Source organism: Pteropus medius, unplaced genomic scaffold (assembly GCF_902729225.1).
Source record: "Pteropus medius unplaced genomic scaffold, Ma_sr-lr_union100, whole genome shotgun sequence".
Lineage (NCBI taxonomy): Eukaryota > Metazoa > Chordata > Mammalia > Chiroptera > Pteropodidae > Pteropus > Pteropus medius.
Genome location: NW_024350924.1, coordinates 10555606 through 10573146, shown reverse-complemented (window position 1 = coordinate 10573146; position 17541 = coordinate 10555606). Strand labels below are relative to the sequence as shown.

Genomic DNA, 17541 nt, shown 5'->3' with positions numbered 1-17541 from the left:
TCAGCCTGCCGAAAGAGCGTGGAAAGTAGGGGAAAGGTCAATGAAAACAGTCTATCCCGTGCCTGGAACCGCCCTGGAATCTGGAAGCTGCTGGGTCCCATGTCTCTGGCTTTGTTCAGCAAGGTCACCTGCCAGGAGGTGCAGGAAGCCAGACGGGAAAGAGTCCAAGAATCGTCTGATCTTTCTGATACTTTGCCTTTGAGACAGTACAACTGATCCCCAGGGGTCACTGTAACCTTTGTCCTCCTTTCTCCCTCATTTTATGGGAAAAGGATGTGTGTGTGTGCTGGGGGCGGCGGGGGCGGGCGGAGGGGATGTATCTCAGTCCTCCTCTACTTTCTCTTGTCTAGAATATTCTTTATTTTCATTCTTTTAAGTTCTCAGGCTGGCCTGAGGTGGGATTTCGGGGGTTGGTCGTGACCCCAACATAGACATAGATACAGCTGACCGGGTCAGGACAGCCTGTTTACGTGTCAGGGGAAAAGGGCAAAAGGAGATTTTTCAATGTCTTTTACTTTTGTTCTTTGCTGATTTCTCCCTAGCCACAATCACAGGCTAGAGTGTGACTGTGGGAAACCCCAGTGACAGGTCCTCTGGCCCCTCCCCACACCGTCCACTCAGAACTCCTCTGAGAGCTAGAAAAGGAAACAGACCAATTATCGCAAATTGCTCAGTAACTGGAATGTTCTGTTTCTATTCCTGTTTCCTTCTCCGTTCTCTTGGCTGCTTCTGCCGTAACACCTACTACTGCAGCCATATCAGGCTTTTTAAGGTGCTTTCCCTCAGTGGAGTCACAGCCCCTGTGCAATCTTTAGGATGAGGTCAGAAGTATCTAACATTAGATTGCCTGTCAGTCAGTCAGTCGATGCTGTAGGGAATGCCGTCGGCCTGCCTGAATACGGTTGGGGGATTTCTTGAAGGTTCTCCCGCATTCCATCTTAACTAAGGCTTCCTGGTGTTTGGTAGGGTTGCTCCCACAGCATCCACGGCATCGCAGGGATCCGGAACCACCTCCCTAAGTCAGCCCCTATCTGGACACGCAGCTAGTCCGTGACTGCTGCATGTCGGGTGGCTGGAACCAATCAGCGCATCTAGGGCTTCTTCAGAAGCCAATCAGAGCCTAGAGATGTGACCTCACCCAAGGGAGAGCTGTGTGGGCGAGAAATCATCGCTCAGAGCTGTGAGTGTCCCCAAGTCACTCCCCTCCTCCCCACCCGCATTACTTCCTGTAAAGCAACACCGCCTACCGTCTTTCCCCCAAGAAGGGAATGAGAAAGGCTAACCAAATTCCACAAAGGGAGAACCAAGAGAGAAAGTGCGACTCAGCCACGGTGGCTCCTAGAAATGGAGAATAGAATATTTAGGGGCTCCCACTGCAAAGACAGACCTTTCAAAGTGGGGTCTCCAGGGCCTGGAGGCCAGAGAGCCTGATGAAGAAGAATCAGCAGCTCCTCCCTATTCCCTCCCCGCACCTGGCTTTCTTGACTGTCCCCATAAAAATAGCTGCAATCGTTCTTTGTAAACAAGGACAAGATCAAGGTCATGTATGGGAAAGAGCGAGCCTGTGTCCCTGTGAATGTGTTGTGAACAGACACAATCACGTCGCCATGGCCCGAGGACCAGAGACTCAGAAGCCAGCTGGTCTCCGGGGTGTCAATGTTTTCCACTACTCATTCTGCACGTCCCTGCGAACGCATTTCGGGACTGTTCCTGGGCAGGGCTAGGTTGGGAGCAGGTGTCCCACGGTGGGTGTGGGAGGGAAAGGGCAAGGGACAGGAAGGCTGTGACCCCCAGGGTGTCACGCTGGACTCTGACAGGTGAGGGAACAATGGCTCAGCGAGGCGTCCCCTTCATTCTTCCAGCCCTCTCCCACCAGGCCTCGCCCTGGACAGAGAGACAGATAAAAACATTTTATTTAAAAATATAAAACTGGCCTCCTTCCTCCTAACAGCTCCCACCCATGATGATCCCCATAAAGAACGATAAAAAACAGGGAGGGGTTGTCTCAGCTCTTACAATTCCAGTTCCTCTTTTGACGTTCTTTCTTCTTTCGACCTTTCATACCATTAAGACATGGGTCCTCTGCCCTTTTCCCAAGATATCAGAGGTGATTCAAGGGTGGAGGGAGGGGAAGGGTAGAAAAGAGAATCTGTCTGTCATCATTCTCCATTTCTATCTCCAGAGACCAAACGAGTCATCTGGACTCTGAGCAAATGATTTTCTTGTCCACAAAAACCAAATAATAGGGACAGTTACTCTCTGTATCCTGTATCGAGAGAGAAAGCTCCGGGGTGGTGTTTGGGGTCCTTCTTCAGTAGATAGCCTCATCCATATTATCATCACTGTCACCCCCAAAGTCCTCTCCATTGTCGAAATAGGACATGATATAATCAGTTTCCTGAAACGGAAAATACATCCGGGTTTGCTTTCGGCATGCTGCCTTCTCCCTGTGTGCCAGGCCCCCTCCCTCCCAGCCACGCCATTCCAGGCCTGGAAAGCCTTTCCCGCTGTTGTCCACTCTTGACGAGGGCCTGGAGACGCTAAAGTGAAGGGCGCGACCTTTGGGGAGCACTTTCTCCTTTGGTTCTCCAAGGGCAACACCCCTGGTGGACAGAGTTGAGGTCCCCAGAGCTAAGGAGGGCGAGAGAGAGGGGCTGGCGGGGGAAGGAGGTCCCTCTACCTCTTCGTGTTCTTCCTCGTCATACTCTTCTTCTTCCTCTTCTTCCTTCTCTTCTTCTTCTTCTTTCTCCTCATCTTCCTCTGAAGTTACTTCTTCCTCCTTCTTCTCCAGAGTCTTACGTGAAGACAAATAGGAAGGCAAACTCAGACTCACCTGAGGCAGGCCCACGTGGGCCAAAGGGGAGGGACGGGTTTGGGCCCATGTGGGCTCTGCACAGGTCCTCCTCACCTCTAGTTTCTGTATAGTTTCCTCCTTATCTTCGGTGGTCTTAGGGGGCTTCTTGGGGAGTAGAATAGTGGTCCCTGGTGAGGGGATCAAAGAGCGAACCATCAGAGAGCAAACTCCCTTGTTAGCTTTCTACCCACCTTCCTGCGGAGACCATGTCACTCTGCTGCCCTCATGTGGCCACTCTGGTATCCAGCAAGAACATTGGGAGATGCGGGTAGGAATCGGAGGGGCTGGCAAGACCACCCGCAGCCTCCGCCCTCCTCCGCTGATGAAGGAAACCTCTCTTTCCTCTGCTTTCTGCAGATACACTCACGCTCCTTCTGCAGTTTCCGCACTCGGATCTTTAGCTCCCGGGGTAGACGTCGCCAGTCTGGGAATGGAGGGAATATAAAAGTCAGTAGGACCCTGCCTGGGGTCTCCTGGGGGTGATGACTGGTTTTAAAGGAAAGCTCAGGGTCGGGATAAAGGTGAGGAAGGAATAAGGTTGCACCAAAGATGCTTGGAACAAGCCCGTGGCTTGGATGCCTCCTGGGAGTGGGGACTGCTTAATAGGTTTTTAGGTAGAGCCTGAGCGTGTATGTGCTGAATGGGGTGGAGGGAGGGACAAAAGAGGGTGCATGAGGCGGTGGCTTGGGCATCTCAAACGTTTGAAAGAGGGGTGGTCAACGAAAGGGCCCGTCACCTACCAGGGTTCCAGTCGATGGCATTGTCAATAGGCCCTGACATCTGATATTTGTCTGAATAACGCTCCACATCTGAGGGGTCAGAGGCCAAGGGTCAAAGTTTTATCCTTTCAGAGCCCTAGAATGGGGTTATTCCCGAGGGCCCAGCCTTCTCGACACTCGGGAATTGTCTGTCCCCTCAGCCCAAATCCAGAGCCCAGGCGGTCAGCTTCACCGAAGACCTTCGATACTCTTCTAAACTGTCCCTTTGCCACCCCAAATGACGACGTTTTTGTTCTCTCTCTTAACTCAAAGGCATGACTATAGCGAGAGGTAGTACAGTACAGTAAAAAGTATACCAGAGAGCGAGCAACCAGGCTTCCATCTCTCCTTTGCTAGCTTAGACAAGGCCTTTCTCTCTCTGAGCTTCAGCTTCTCGGGCTTCAGCAGGGCTTCGGTGGTCCAGATTCTGCAGTGCTGTACCTCCACGGCAGTTGGTAAATATCCGCCCTCCCAAGCCTCCCCAGTGCGCCCCCTTCCCCAGTCCCTCCTGGTCTCCCTGACCTCTCCCCAATCCACTGGCCAGAGAGGTCATAGTTTATCGTTAGCAGGGCTTCTTAGAGACCCAGCACCAGCCCCTCTTCTGATCGGTCGGTGCCTGTAATTCCAGATTGTTAAAAACTGTAATACGTCCCTCCATTTATACCTGTGAAATGGGCATCTTAATCCTAACCTCCTACTGTCTCAAGATTATCGTGAGACTCAAAACAACCCATGAATACCATCGTGCATTTCAAATGCAGTGGTAATTATGATCCCCCCAGTTAGACGGTGAGCTCCTGGGCCTCTTCTGGCATCTCTGGCCCCTAGTAATGCCGAATAGAGGGCACTGCTCATGGAAAGCACTCAGAACAAGATGTGAGCATTCCAACTGACCTCTCTTGGGGACAGCTGGCCTGATGAAGTAGGGGAGCTGCCTCATGGCCCCTCGTAGCTCCTGCTTCAACGCCAGGACATATTCCCCCTCCTCTCCTGAGGGCAGAGGCACTGGGTGGAACTCCAAGGGCTAAGGAGGCAGAGACCGTGGTCAGTCCAGGGAGAAAACGCTGGAGTACAAATCCAGGAGGGTGTCTCCCCCCAATTCAACCCAATGCTCCTAATGAGCAAAGGGCCAGAGGAAAATGTGGGGAGCAACGCAACATTTTGAAAGCTGGGGAGCTGCGAGTGTGAGAAGTAAGGGTAGACACTTCCTGGCCTGGAAAACATGCCATGTGAGTTGGGAGCATAGAGACAGGAAGGGGCAAAGGGAAAATGGTTTTATGATGACCCCGGAGAAATCTAGGATCACACACGGTCAGCTAGGGGTACTCGGGGGACTTGGGAAGGGAGTGCGGACACTCACGGGGAAGAGTGGAGAAGGCTGCAGGGTGGGTGGGGGCAGAGCATCCCCCTTCCCAATGCCCACGGCCTCCATGTTGAAGGTCAGCTGGCCCCGGCCCCGACCCCGGCCCCCACCCCGGCTGGCCATGGTGGAGGGGGCCTGGGTATTCAGAGATCCAGTGAGAAAAACCTGATAAAGACAAAAACAAAGAGAAAAAGTACAGCAGAACGGATTGGAAGCTAGGGAGGTACGAGACACTCAAACTTTTCCCCCCTGGGACCTGAAAGGCCAGTGTAATTCAACAAATTTTGACTGAGAAGGTATAGTGCCAGGCAGGGTATTTTTGAAAATATAAACATGGATGAGACATGGTCGTAACAGGACAGATAACTGCACTATAGTGTAACTGTAGCACGAAGGGAAAGTGATTAGATCCTTGAATAAAACTTCTCTACCTCCCTAAGATAATTTGATGTTTATCACCATCTGCATTTCTGATGCATACGTGACCTTTGCATTCTTTCTCTTTCTGGCTTTCCAAACCCATCCAAGCCCCAGTTCAATCCAACGCAATGCATTTCAAGAAAACATTTATTAAGCATATCCCGTGAAAAAGGTCGTGTGCCAGGCACTGCGGGGGTACAGGGATAAGTCACCAGTCTCACTGTCAGTGGCCAGGGTGGGGGTGGAGAGCTGGGGGTGCGGTGTGGGGCGGTGGGGAGGACCATTATGATCAAACTGATCTTTTTAAGTACCACTTGGAAGCACAGACTCTTAGAATTGGAAAAAGCCATGGAGTTATCTAGTCCACACCCCCTCCCAGAGCATTACTCCACTCTGTAAGTTGTTAGTCATTCAGCTTCTGATGGCCTTTTCCTAGAAAGAGAGCACCTATTCTTCTCCAAGGCAGCCCATTCCACTGTGATCAACTTGTAGTGCCCAAAAGTACTCAAAACAACAACAATGACCACTCACACACACACACACATACACACGCACGCTCACACTGATGGGGCTATGTCAAAGGGGCATGAGAATCAACTGAAAGAGCTGCCAATGGCCAAAGCTGAAAAATTTGAGCAATAAAATAAAGTGGTACTGAATTCTAATCCTAAAAATATAAAATATCCGTGAGTCCATACTAATATAAATAAATGATTGAATAAATTAAGACACAGGGGAGAAAAGACAAAGCTCTCATGCAGAATTCCAAATAAATTATGTAGGGGGGATGGAGCGTGGGTGGAACTCCCCTCTCCTTGAGTGTGGGCTGCGTATAGGGAATTTTGTCCAATACAGTTTTGGAAAGGGGGATTAATAACTTTACAGTTCAGAAACTGAACAAACACTGCTTCAGTCTGGGAACCAGGGTCAGCATCAACAATATTAAATCATGTTGCTAGCGTGACCCCTTAATATGATGTGATGAAGTGGCACTTTACCACTTTACCTCTGTGACCTTCTTCCCTGAATCCATAACCCCAATCTAATTGGGGGGGAAAAAAATCAGACAAATTCCAGCAGAGGAGCATCCTATCACATACCTGAGCAGTAGCCTTTAAAACTGCCAAAGACACCAAAAACAAGGACGGTCCCTTCTTCCACTGGAGAAGAGGAAGAGCTGGCCTCGCAGTAGCATTCCTGAAAATAAAGAACACCATCCCTTTTGTTTTCTGAAGTAATATATATTTATTCTAGAAAACTTGGAAACCCATAAAGACATTAAAAAAATACTTATTATTTCATGATACTTATTATATCATGTATTATTTCAATAAGTAAAAATACTTATTATATCATGTATTATTTCAATACGTGATAACCACCATGTATTGATAACTACTATTAACATTTTAGTATGTATCCTTTCGATTTCATTTCTGTGTGTATACATACATATATGTGTGTATATGTATATATATGCACATACAGACATACATAATAGGACCAATGACAGCTAAATGTAATGTGGTGTACTGAATGGGATCCTGGAACAGAAAAGAGCATTAGGTAAAACTGAGGAAATGTGAATCAACTATGTCCTTAAGTAATTATAATTTATCAATATGTTTTCATAATTGTAACTAATGTACTGTGCTAACATATGATGCTAATAGTAGCGGAAAATCCACCAGGGCATATAGGAACTTTTGGTACTATCTGCTCAGCTTTTCTGTAAATCTAAAATTGCTTTTAAAAATAAAATCTATTAATAATAAAAAAAGAAACTCGAATAGCAATTCAAAATTCATAGTTTCTCAGATCGTCCTTGTTTTCGATGATCTTGACAGTTTTAAGAGTACTGCTCGGGTGTATAATAGGACGCATGTCTGTTGGAATTTGTCTAATGTTTTTCTCCTAATTACATTGGGGTTACAGACTTGGATCACAGAGGTAAAGTGCAATTTCATCACATCATATTAAGGGTATATATAACAACACGTTAGAGAACAATAAGGGACAAAACAGTATATAATCAAGAATTCTTAAATTAGTGGTTCATAATATAATTGCTCCCACAGTCCAGAGAAGGGAGAAAGCTAGGAAGACTTGGATGGTAGATGGTGAGGAGAGGCTTTATAAATCACAAAGTCTCAAGTTTGAAAGGGCCCTTAAGAATCATGTGTTCATTCATTCAGCAGGTATTTATTGAGTATCTACTGTATGCCAGACACATGCTAGACAATGGGGATCAGAGAGAATCCTCTACACTAGGCATTCGTCCTTCCTCTGTTCATCCGCACTTAGTAAATTGTCATCCAGCTTCTGTATAAACGTTGTTAGTAAGCGAACTCCCTATCTCACTTTGCAGGCCATTCCATTTTGGGATAGTTGTTCTTCAATTAATAGCCAACGAATATGCTAGACAAGAAATATATGGCTCTGTGAAGGGCATTCACAAAAAATTATTTGGTTAAAAAAAATTTAAAAATATGTATAAGGTAATCTAAGTGGCCACACACACACACACACACACACACGAATAAAATATTCTTAAAGGATATACACCAAAATTTAACACTGGTTAATTTGAAGTGATCTGTTTTGTTGTTTGTATTTTAATGTTTTCTTCTATATCAAAAGGGTATTGTTTTTGTAATAAGAAAAATATTAAGTTAAATTTAAAAATATAAAGTAACAGAATAGTAGATCAATCTAATAATATGCAGCAGGAAGGGGAGGGTAGAAAAACACGTGTCTGGGGAATCTGGACAGTGTAAAGTCCAACTGCCACAAAAAAAAATGTGAAGAAAAAATGGCAGTTAGTTAATAGATTGTGATCTGATTGGAAGAACATATGAGGGGAGAGAGGATGTCTCATGGAGTAATAATCTGTTTCCATGTCTTCAGGCCCTTTCCAGGGAAATGACACTCTAACCAACTGGCTTAGGTATCTTTCCACTTGACAAGTACAGTTCTAGCAATGGAGATGGGAGTTGTTTTGACTGCAGAACAGTGCGGAGTTAAGAAAAGGCCATGAGCTTTGAGACTAGACAAATCTAACTCCGCTGCCACATACTAGACAAAGACGTGGGGTAAAAAGAAGACAATTTTTAATTTAATTCAGGCAACAAACTGGTGTTTGGGAACCTGTAAACCATCCACCTCCACCCCACTCAGCTCAGGAATCTACAACGAGTCTCTTCTATTTAAGATTGTAATTGAGTCTAAATTCTTGAAAATATTTAAGGTCTCCCATAATCGGGTCGAAAACTGTTCCTCTTTAACATCAACCCTTCCTAGCGGTCACCCCTGCCTTCCCCTTCCCCCAAAATAACATTTCATATTCATTATACTCATTCTCAATTATGCATAACTGTGTATTGGGGTAAAGGTTAAGAATAGGCTGCAACAAAACATACAGAAAAACAATTACATCAAATTTAACATGTAGGCGGGCACTACATGTAGTAGTACATGGATTTGAATCCCAGTTCCATCATTTCCTAGCTACATAACCTTCAGCAATTTATTTAATATCCCTAAACCTGTTTCTTCAACTGTACGATGGGAAAAATAATAATAAAACCATCTTAATTCATTCGACAAGTGTTTACTGAGTGCTCGCTGTGTACCAAGCACTGTTCTAAGTGTTAGGGCTACAGCAATGAGCAAACCAGACCAAAAACTTCTGCACCCATGGAGTGTCAATGGAGCTCACATTCTAGGGGAGTTAGCAATATATGACTATTTCAAGCCAGCAGACTGGGCGAGATCCCTAAAGGAGTGAATGTAAACAGAGAAAAGAGGAGATCCAGGGATTGAAGCCTGGAACACGCTAATGTTTAGAGTTTCCTGTATTTGCAATGAATAAGACAAGAAGTTAACACTCATTATATTAGAACTCACAGAAATCCAAGTGAAAAGAAATACCATCCCAAAAGAATAAATGTGCAAACGACATGAATAGGCAATTGACAGAAGTACGGCCTATAAAATCACTCTTTACCTATCAAACTGACAAAGATTTAAATAATAATCGGGCTGTCATGAGTTTTTCTGAGATGGACACTGTCATACTTCGCTGGATCACAATCTTTCGATGGAGCAGTTTGACTCCTTGAATCAACAGCCTTTTATATGTTCATATCCTTAATCCAGTAACCCTACTTAGAAAAAATCTATCCTCAAGAAATCATCTGATATATAGTCAAGGATGTTCATCAAAGAGCTATTCATAGTAGTAAAAAATCCGAAATAACCTAAATGGTCCAACAAGAAATGAATGGCTAAAAAAAATCGAGTATCCATTTTATACTACCATGTAGCCATAAAAATGACTTCAAATAATGTTTAAAGGCAGAAAAATATTCATAATATAAAGTGAGAGGAACATGACATAAAACGTATTCATTATATGGCCATATTTATGTAATATATACACACATACACACATATGTACACATATGTACACATACAGTAAAGACATTGAAAGGATATATATTAAAATAATGGTTTTCACTATATCGTGGCCATGAAATAACAGGCATTTTTATTTATAACTTTATGTGTTTCCGAATTTTCTAGAATAAGTGTGCATCACTCCTATAATCAGAAAACAAAAGGGATGGTGTTCTTAATTTTTAGGAATATTACCACCAGGACACCTCTCCCTCTTTTACAATGGAAGTGTGGAATGCATTTTATCGAGCTGCATATTTGTTTAGAATATCTGTTGAATATTAATCGAAGAATAAATATGCCAAAATGGAATGACCTGCAAAGCGAGATAGGGAGTTCGCTTACTAACGACGTTTCGGTAGAAGCTGGATGACAATTTACTAAGTGCAGTTGATCAGACGGAGCACGCAGGCCTAGAGTAGAAGATTCGCTCTGATCCCCATTGTCTAGCATGTGTCTGGCATACAGTAGATGCTCAATAAATACCTGTTGAATGAATGAACACGATTCCTAAGGGTCCTTCCAAACTTGAGACCTTGTGATTCATAAAGCCTCCCCTCACCATCCCAGTCCTACGAGCAATTGTATTATGAACTACTAATTTAGGAGATCTTAATTATATGCTGTATTGCATTTTATTTCGTCTTTCATTAATTATTCCCTAATTACATTAGGAGTTTTAATTCTGCATCCCCAGTCAATTCCATTCAATTAACCTTTATTGGGCATTGTGTATTAAGTACTACAACTTGCCCTGCAGAACCTTATATTCTAAGAAGAATAGAAATATTGAAGAGAGAGCGTGCACTTAAGCGCTCTAAGGAAGTATGCGTAAAATGCTATCATCAGACTGGGGAACAATTAATTCTGCAAAAAAGGAGGTCCAGGAAAGCTAGGAAGGAGGTATGCGTTCGGCTGAGTCTAGACAGATAGCAGGAGTCTGTCTGTCAGGCTCTTAGGGAGATAATATTAGTAGATTCAAGGGAAGCTGATGCCACTGCAAAGAGTCGTAGGTACAAGAATGAGTCTTTCTTACTTTCTGTTTTAATATCTCTCGTCCATGTGCAAAAGAAAACTACGGTTCTCTGGTATACAATCAATACAGCAAGAGGAGCCCAGTGGAGAAAGGGTAGGGAGCCAGAAGGGGGCTGATCCGCCAGACCGCGTTGTCTATCTAACCTGCAGCTTGGCCCTGAAGAACCAGTTTGGGAAATGTGGGACCGAACCAGCTCAGCGCCACCAGGTCGGAACCTTACCTGCTGCCCCTCCCCCACGCGGAGCCCAAGCCGCAGCCAACTTGAAATTTGCTTGTCTTCCTCGAGCTGGTGGCGTTCTGGGTCCGCCTCCCGGAGCTCCCCATTGGTGAATTCTCCCGGCCAATCTAGGCGAAGAGGTCCGCCCACTGGAAGCCGAGGAGGAGACGCAGGGAGGGAGAGAGTCAGCCGGAACCAGGCTTGGGGAGCCCCGCGCGGAGACAGGTGGGGTTGCAGAAGCGACCAGGGGTCAGTTATTTCCAACCTCGTCTCAGACGGAGGAGCCCCTGGCTGGCGAGAGTTCACAGAGGGAGCCTGACACTCAGATCTCACCGAGGGGCTCTATTGACTGAGTTCGCATAGAGAAATGAACCCCTATGAAACCTGCTCATTAGGGATCAGACTTTCTGTGGCTCTGGCTTCGTAGCTTGGCCTCTCCTCCATTGCTCCAACCTTCCCTTCGATCCTACCCTGCTTCCCTCAATGAATACTTCTTTTCTAAAAAAAAATTTTTTTTTTCTTGTGGGTTGCTGCCATGTCTGTGAGAAGATGGGAAGAAGGTTCGGGGAAGGAAGGGTCAGGAATCAAAGAACCGGAATTGGGGAAGCAGAGCAGGAGACCAGTGTTTTCTGCATTTTCCGCTGTCTTCCAGCTCCTCCCAGGCCCTTGATAAAGTGAGGAGCGGTGTGTGTGGGGGGCGGTGGGGGGAGGAGGACCTACTTTCACAAAAACAGAAACAGAGGGAGAGTCAGGAAGCATATAACCCAGAAGTCAGAGAAAATGGCCCTGAGGGTGGAGACTCTGAGTTTGGAAGGCTGTATACAGGTGTAGTGACAAATGCCCAGTCTTTGTAACAGGACAGAAACAGACCTGTGAGGCTTTGGAGAACTTGCTTAACTTTCCTAAGTCTCAGTTCTTTATCTATAACCAAGAATAGTTCCTTCCGTATACTGTTGATGTGAAGATTGGAGATAATGTCTGTAAAGTACTTGGCGCACAGTTGATGTCCAGTCAATGGTAGCTGGTAAAATGGAAAGCTGCCCTGCAAATAGTTCTCTCTCCTCTTCTTCCGGAACACTATTTTTAGTATCTTGTGTCTGGTGGCCTCCAGCCTCTGAATTCTCTCAGGTGAGTTTTCCAAATCCTTAGGATTTTTTTCTTCATCCCTCACTTCCCCTGATGCCTTCCAGCTGGACACAAACTCATTCCTAAAATATGCAGATGGAAGCTATGGTAACCATGGAGACAGGGCAGGTGGCAAGGAGAAGCAGAGAGAGAAAGAAACCGATTGCAACAGATAGGAAAAGACTTAAGGAGAGATTTGGACAAAGACCTTCAAGCGAGATGAAAAGATAATGAGACGAAGCAAGACAGATGCGATGAGAGAGGATGTGTTACAACGTTCTCTCTCTTTTCTCTGCTCTTTTTCTATCCCCCACGCCGAATATGGGGAGGAAGCATCTGGGAATGCCCATTCCTGTATCTAAAAATGACCTGATATCCACCCTCCTCATACTTAGCTAAGAAGTCTGTACAAAGGAGCTGAGGTCCAAGTTTATCTGTGCTGTGTGTTCCGTTTTGGGGGAGGTGGAGTGAGGATGTACCGCTGTGTCTGACTCCAGCTCCCCTGGCATTTAAACTACGAGAAGCCAGCCAGATCTCTTGCCTCTCTCTGCACAGTATGGACCCCGGCTGTGGATCCCAATCGCCTCTCTCCACCACTCTGCACAGGGTGCCCTGTGCGGTCCGTGGTAGGTCAGGTCTGGCGCACAGGCGCGCATAAGCACACAAAACGCGGAGAATGGGGACCTGAAGCTCCATGAAGAACTGGGATGGTCCCAGTCTGGGTCGCGGAGGAATCTCCCAAGGAACATTTAGGTTTGTTGGGGCCGAGGGGTGGCCGATTGAGCAAGGGGAGTCAGGATTGGTGTCTCTAGGTTTAGAGGGTTTATGTGTGCATGGGTGGGGGAGCAGTTTGGTGCCGGACGCCCCCACCCGCAGAGACTAGGCTATAAATAGCAAGGCAGAGCTCCGCCCTTCGCACCCCACCCCAGCTTCTCTCCTCCCGAGCCGGCGCTGTGCCCGGGGCGCACCGGGAGGAGGGACCAGGATCCGGTGCCCGGGCGCAGATACTGACACCAAGGGAATCCGGGTGCCCCCCCCCACACGCCATGTGGGCCCCCGGGAACCCGGCTCCGCCGCCCCGGCTGCCTGGTGGCCCTGGCTTGGGTCCTGGCCGGGCGGAGATTCTGCGGACATTCAGGTATCTGGGCGCACAGCCTGGGAGGGGAGAGAGCAAGGAGTGATGGGGAACGTAGCAGGGGCAAAAGAAACCCCCAATTGTCCCCCACCCATTTTAGGTCCCAAATGCAAGCTGCTTCCCTCCCCCCATTCCATTTATGGGGCTGTGGCAACCTACAAGAGGTTAGGAATGGGTATGTGTGTGAATGTAGGGGTGCATGTGCGTGGGTGGGTGGTGTTCAACCTCCTAGAAAGGGGGATTCCAAGTGCGGATAAGAAAAGGGGGATGCTGGAAAGGTCTGGTAAGCCGTGGGGTGAGGGTGGGGATGCGAAGATCTGCGCGTGCACGTACGCATTTGCACGCGCGCTCGCCCTTCCCACCTCCTCAGGCATGCGCTGGGGGGAGGGGGCGGCTCAGAGGCATGAGTTAGTAGAAGGACTGTGTGCCGCGCAGTGGCGATCTCCCCCGCCCCACGCCGGGTCCTTCCACCGCTGCCTCAGTTTCCCCGCCTGACTCCGTCAGTAAGATCTCTTGTCTTTCTCGCAGGGATTGGCTTCGCCACTGAGCCCTCAGGCCTCTGCCAGCCACCACCCCCACGCCCCTAGCCTTCCTCGGCAGGTCCCGGTCCCGGCTCCACCGGTGCTCTCGCCCCAGCCGCAGCTATGCTGCACACCGAGGGCCACGCTCTCCTTCGGGCCGTGGGTCAGGGTAAGCTCCGCTTGGCCCGTTTGCTTCTGGAGGGGGGCGCCTACGTGAATGAGGGTGATGCCCAGGGGGAGACTGCGCTGATGGCGGCCTGTCGGGCCCGCTACGACGACCCCCAGAACAAGGCTCGCATGGTACGCTACCTCCTGGAGCAAGGTGCGGACCCCAACATCGCAGACCGCCTGGGGCGCACCGCCCTCATGCACGCTTGCGCCGGCGGTGGGGGTGCCGCGGTGGCCTCGCTGCTCCTTGCCCACGGCGCAGACCCCTCAGTCCGAGATCACGCGGGCGCCTCGGCGCTTGTCCATGCCCTGGACCGCGGGGACCGCGAGACCCTTGCCACGCTGTTGGACGCCTGTAAGGCCAAGGGCACGGAGGTCATCATCATCACCACCGACACCTCTCCCTCGGGCACCAAGAAGACCCGGCAGTATCTCAATTCCCCACCGTCGCCGGGGGTAGAGGACCCCGCTCCTGCTCCTCCTAGCCCGGGGGTCTGCACCTCCCCTTCGGAAATCCAGCTGCAGACTGCAGGGGGAGGACGGGGGCTGATATCGCCTCGCACCCAGGAAGAAGAGGAGAAGCGGGACGTATTTGAATTCCCTCTTCCTAAGCCCCCCGATGACCCCTCCCCTTCTGAGCCGCTCCCCAAACCACCCCGTCACCCTCCAAAACCACTCAAAAGGCTCAACTCCGAGCCCTGGGGCCTAGTGGCTCCTCCTCAACCGGTCCCGCCCGCGGAAGGGAGGCCGGGGTTGGAGCGCCTGACCGCCGAATTCAACGGCCTGACCCTGACCGGTCGACCGCGTCTTTCCAGACGTCACAGCACCGAAGGCCCCGAGGCCCCGCCCCCGTGGGCGGAGAAAGTGATGGGTGGGGGTCCCCTCTCTCGCCGAAACACAGCGCCAGAAGCTCAGGAGTCTGGTCCCCCTTCAGGGCTGAGGCAGAAACTGAGCCGCATGGAGCCGGTGGAGCTCGACACCCCCGGAAATATGTGCCCCGACTCGCCGGAGTGCAGCCGCCCGTCCCTGGAGCGCCGCCGGTACAGCGCCTCCCCGCTGACCCTCCCTCTGGCGGGCTCGGCTCCCTCCCCGCGCCAGTCCCAGGAGAGTCTGCCGGGGGCTGTATCTCCGCTGAGCGGGCGGAGGCGGAGCCCCGGGCTGCTGGAGCGGAGGGGCTCGGGGACGCTGCTCCTGGACCACATCTCGCAGACGCGGCCGGGTTTCCTGCCCCCGCTCAACGTCAGCCCCCACCCTCCCATCCCCGACATTCGCCCCCAGCCCGGAGGTCGGGCGCCTTCGCTGCCCGCTCCTCCCCAGGCGGGAGCGCCCGGCTCTCCCAGGACCAAGCGAAAGTTGGTGAGGCGCCACTCCATGCAGACTGAGCAGATCCGCCTGCTGGGGGGCTTCCAGAGTCTAGGGGGGCCAGGGGAGCCAGGGCGCTGAGAGGAGTGAGAGGAGCCAAGGAGGGTGGGGATGAGCACCTTGACGGGACAGGTGAGAGAACCAGCTCACACACACACACCGCGGACATAGGGGTCTCTTGCATGTGCTCATGGGCACGGTGCACGCACACATGGGCAAACGTGTCCGCAGCACAGTTACTCTTATCTGCAGGGAAGGGTAAATACTCTTATTTATTGGTCATATAGACACATGCATTCATGCCCTGATCATTTCACATGCGTATGGGATCCCTTGTGTAACCACAGGCACAGCGCACACTGGGCCACTTGTGCTAGGGCCCCAAATGGGTCCTGGGCCGAACTCACTCGCGTTTGTTCAGAAGCAGTAAGTAGGGAACCCCTACTTATGGGTAGTCTCCAAACTCTGCTCTCCTACAGAAGCAATTCCTTGCTTTCCACTACACCCTGCAACACAACCCGCTCATGATTTTGCACACTCTACCCGGTTCGGGAGTATTCCACCCTGCTCTGCAGGTCTACGCTTCTCTCTCCAGGCCTGGCTCCTTGTTCACACCTGTTTCCAGCCCTAACCACTGTTCAGGATATCTTCTCCACTCTCCTTGGGGGTTTCCTGCAGCAACCCCCAGACTCAGTTCTGCTGCTGCCCTTCCTGCTCTCAGCTTTACTTCTCCACTTCCTGCCTTTTATTCCCTCCCTGTCCCCCCAACTGATACAACAGGTTGTCTCATTTTCTCAGGGGGTGGGTCATGGGCTCTAAGCTGCTCTTCGGTGTGTCTGAGTTTATGAACACCCCCGCAGGTGGAAGTGGGGAGTAACACTAAATCACTCCTCTCTCCACTTGACATATCAAATAAATGTGTTCAGAAGTCTCTGTTTTGTCACTTCTGCCCGGGGGTGTGGGGTGTCGGAAAGGAGGAATGGGGGAGGGAGGGGGTGCTGCTAACTACAGCTATAATGATTTAGGGGATGCTTAGAGGTCCTCCCCCACCCCATTTCTTTCCAGGAGACCAAGTGACCAATTGTGGTTATAGAAGGAAAGGCAAGAGTCCTGTGTCCTGAAGGTTTTAAGGCATTTGACAGGGTTCCATTCTCCCAGCCTCCCGTACATCCGGCCTCAAATTCTTTAAGATTCCACCAAAAAGTGCCCCCGCCACAGTCAGTAGATATATCCCAGTAGATTAACTGTCCCTCTTCCAAGCTTCCTGTTTCTTGACCACGCATAGTATTTCCTTGCGGTTTGTCTAACTTTCATCTCACCAGGTCCATTTTACCCATGTTCTTCTGCTTCTGGCTTCTATTTCCCCGTCCTTGATTTCAGAGCCATTGTAGGGTGGAGAGAGAGCTATTTAGAGAAAGAGAGAGAGTGGGGGAGAGAGAGAAACAGACACACACACACGGGGAGGTGGGAAGTGGAAGGGAGGAGTTATTACAACCTTACTCAGGTAAAAATGGCATGATGATGGTCAACTGACAAGGCGTGTGTGGTGTGTGTGTTTATATGCACATGTAAGAGTAATCAGAGGAACCCAGCCTGACAGGTTTTATGAACAAGGGTGCCTGTCCTAATCTGCCCCTTGGACCTCCCAGTTTGCTGCTTTTCTGTATATATTCTAACTCTTCCTCCAACTCCTCCTAACTCTCCCCTCATGGGAGGTAAGGGAGCAGCCCATTCCACTCTTTCTTACTCCCCCAACTAAAGATAGGTGAAATCAGAAAATTACCCAACGATGTTGTATAATGAAAAAATCAAATATTGGGAATCAGAAAACCTATGTCTGAACCCCCCCACCCCCCACCCCTTTGCTATCTCCTAGGTATTTAATTTTGGGCAATTTATCTAGCCTCTCTGAGTGTCAGTTTCCTTATCTGTAAAACAATAAAATCTAGTTAGTGATTGGGATTATTAAATAAGACAATGCACTAAGTACATTGCAGAGTGTCTGGCATGCTGTAAATATTTGCTCATTAAATGTCAGCATCTTTCCTTGCTTCAGCTCCACCGCCGATTGCAGGGACAAATCACAACACTTCTCTGAGCAGGTTTCCTCGCCTACATCTATAA

General features: G+C 49.1%; 2 protein-coding genes across 10 annotated transcripts; one reads left to right on the top strand and one right to left on the bottom strand.

Annotated features, from left to right (window-relative positions):
- Positions 1-1895: 1895 nt before the first annotated feature.
- POLR3GL (RNA polymerase III subunit GL) lies at positions 1896-14240 on the bottom strand. Of its 4 annotated transcripts, none has more exons than XM_039841419.1 (9): positions 14197-14240; positions 11977-12314; positions 11110-11255; positions 4507-4636; positions 3595-3663; positions 3222-3278; positions 2909-2982; positions 2681-2794; positions 1896-2398 (listed from the first exon to the last, which is right to left on the bottom strand). In XM_039841419.1, the coding sequence occupies exons 1-9, from the start codon at positions 14223-14225 to the stop codon at positions 2312-2314; spliced, it is 1044 nt and encodes a 347-aa protein (XP_039697353.1). In that variant the 5' UTR covers positions 14226-14240; the 3' UTR covers positions 1896-2311. The 4 variants fall into 4 exon arrangements, with proteins under 4 accessions (XP_039697353.1, XP_039697354.1, XP_039697355.1 ...); XM_039841420.1 differs by lacking the exons at positions 11977-12314; positions 14197-14240 and adding exons at positions 4973-5140; positions 6496-6592 and having other exon boundaries at positions 11110-11267; XM_039841421.1 differs by lacking the exons at positions 11977-12314; positions 14197-14240 and adding an exon at positions 6496-6592.
- Positions 12126-16348, top strand: ANKRD34A (ankyrin repeat domain 34A). 6 transcript variants are annotated; one of them, XM_039841413.1, is made up of 4 exons: positions 12302-12984; positions 13161-13369; positions 13467-13530; positions 13895-16348. In XM_039841413.1, the coding sequence occupies exon 4, from the start codon at positions 14011-14013 to the stop codon at positions 15496-15498; it is 1488 nt and encodes a 495-aa protein (XP_039697347.1). In that variant the 5' UTR covers positions 12302-12984; positions 13161-13369; positions 13467-13530; positions 13895-14010; the 3' UTR covers positions 15499-16348. The 6 variants fall into 6 exon arrangements, with proteins under 6 accessions (XP_039697351.1, XP_039697347.1, XP_039697345.1 ...); XM_039841411.1 differs by having other exon boundaries at positions 13467-13541; XM_039841415.1 differs by lacking the exon at positions 13161-13369.
- Positions 16349-17541: the final 1193 nt, after the last annotated feature.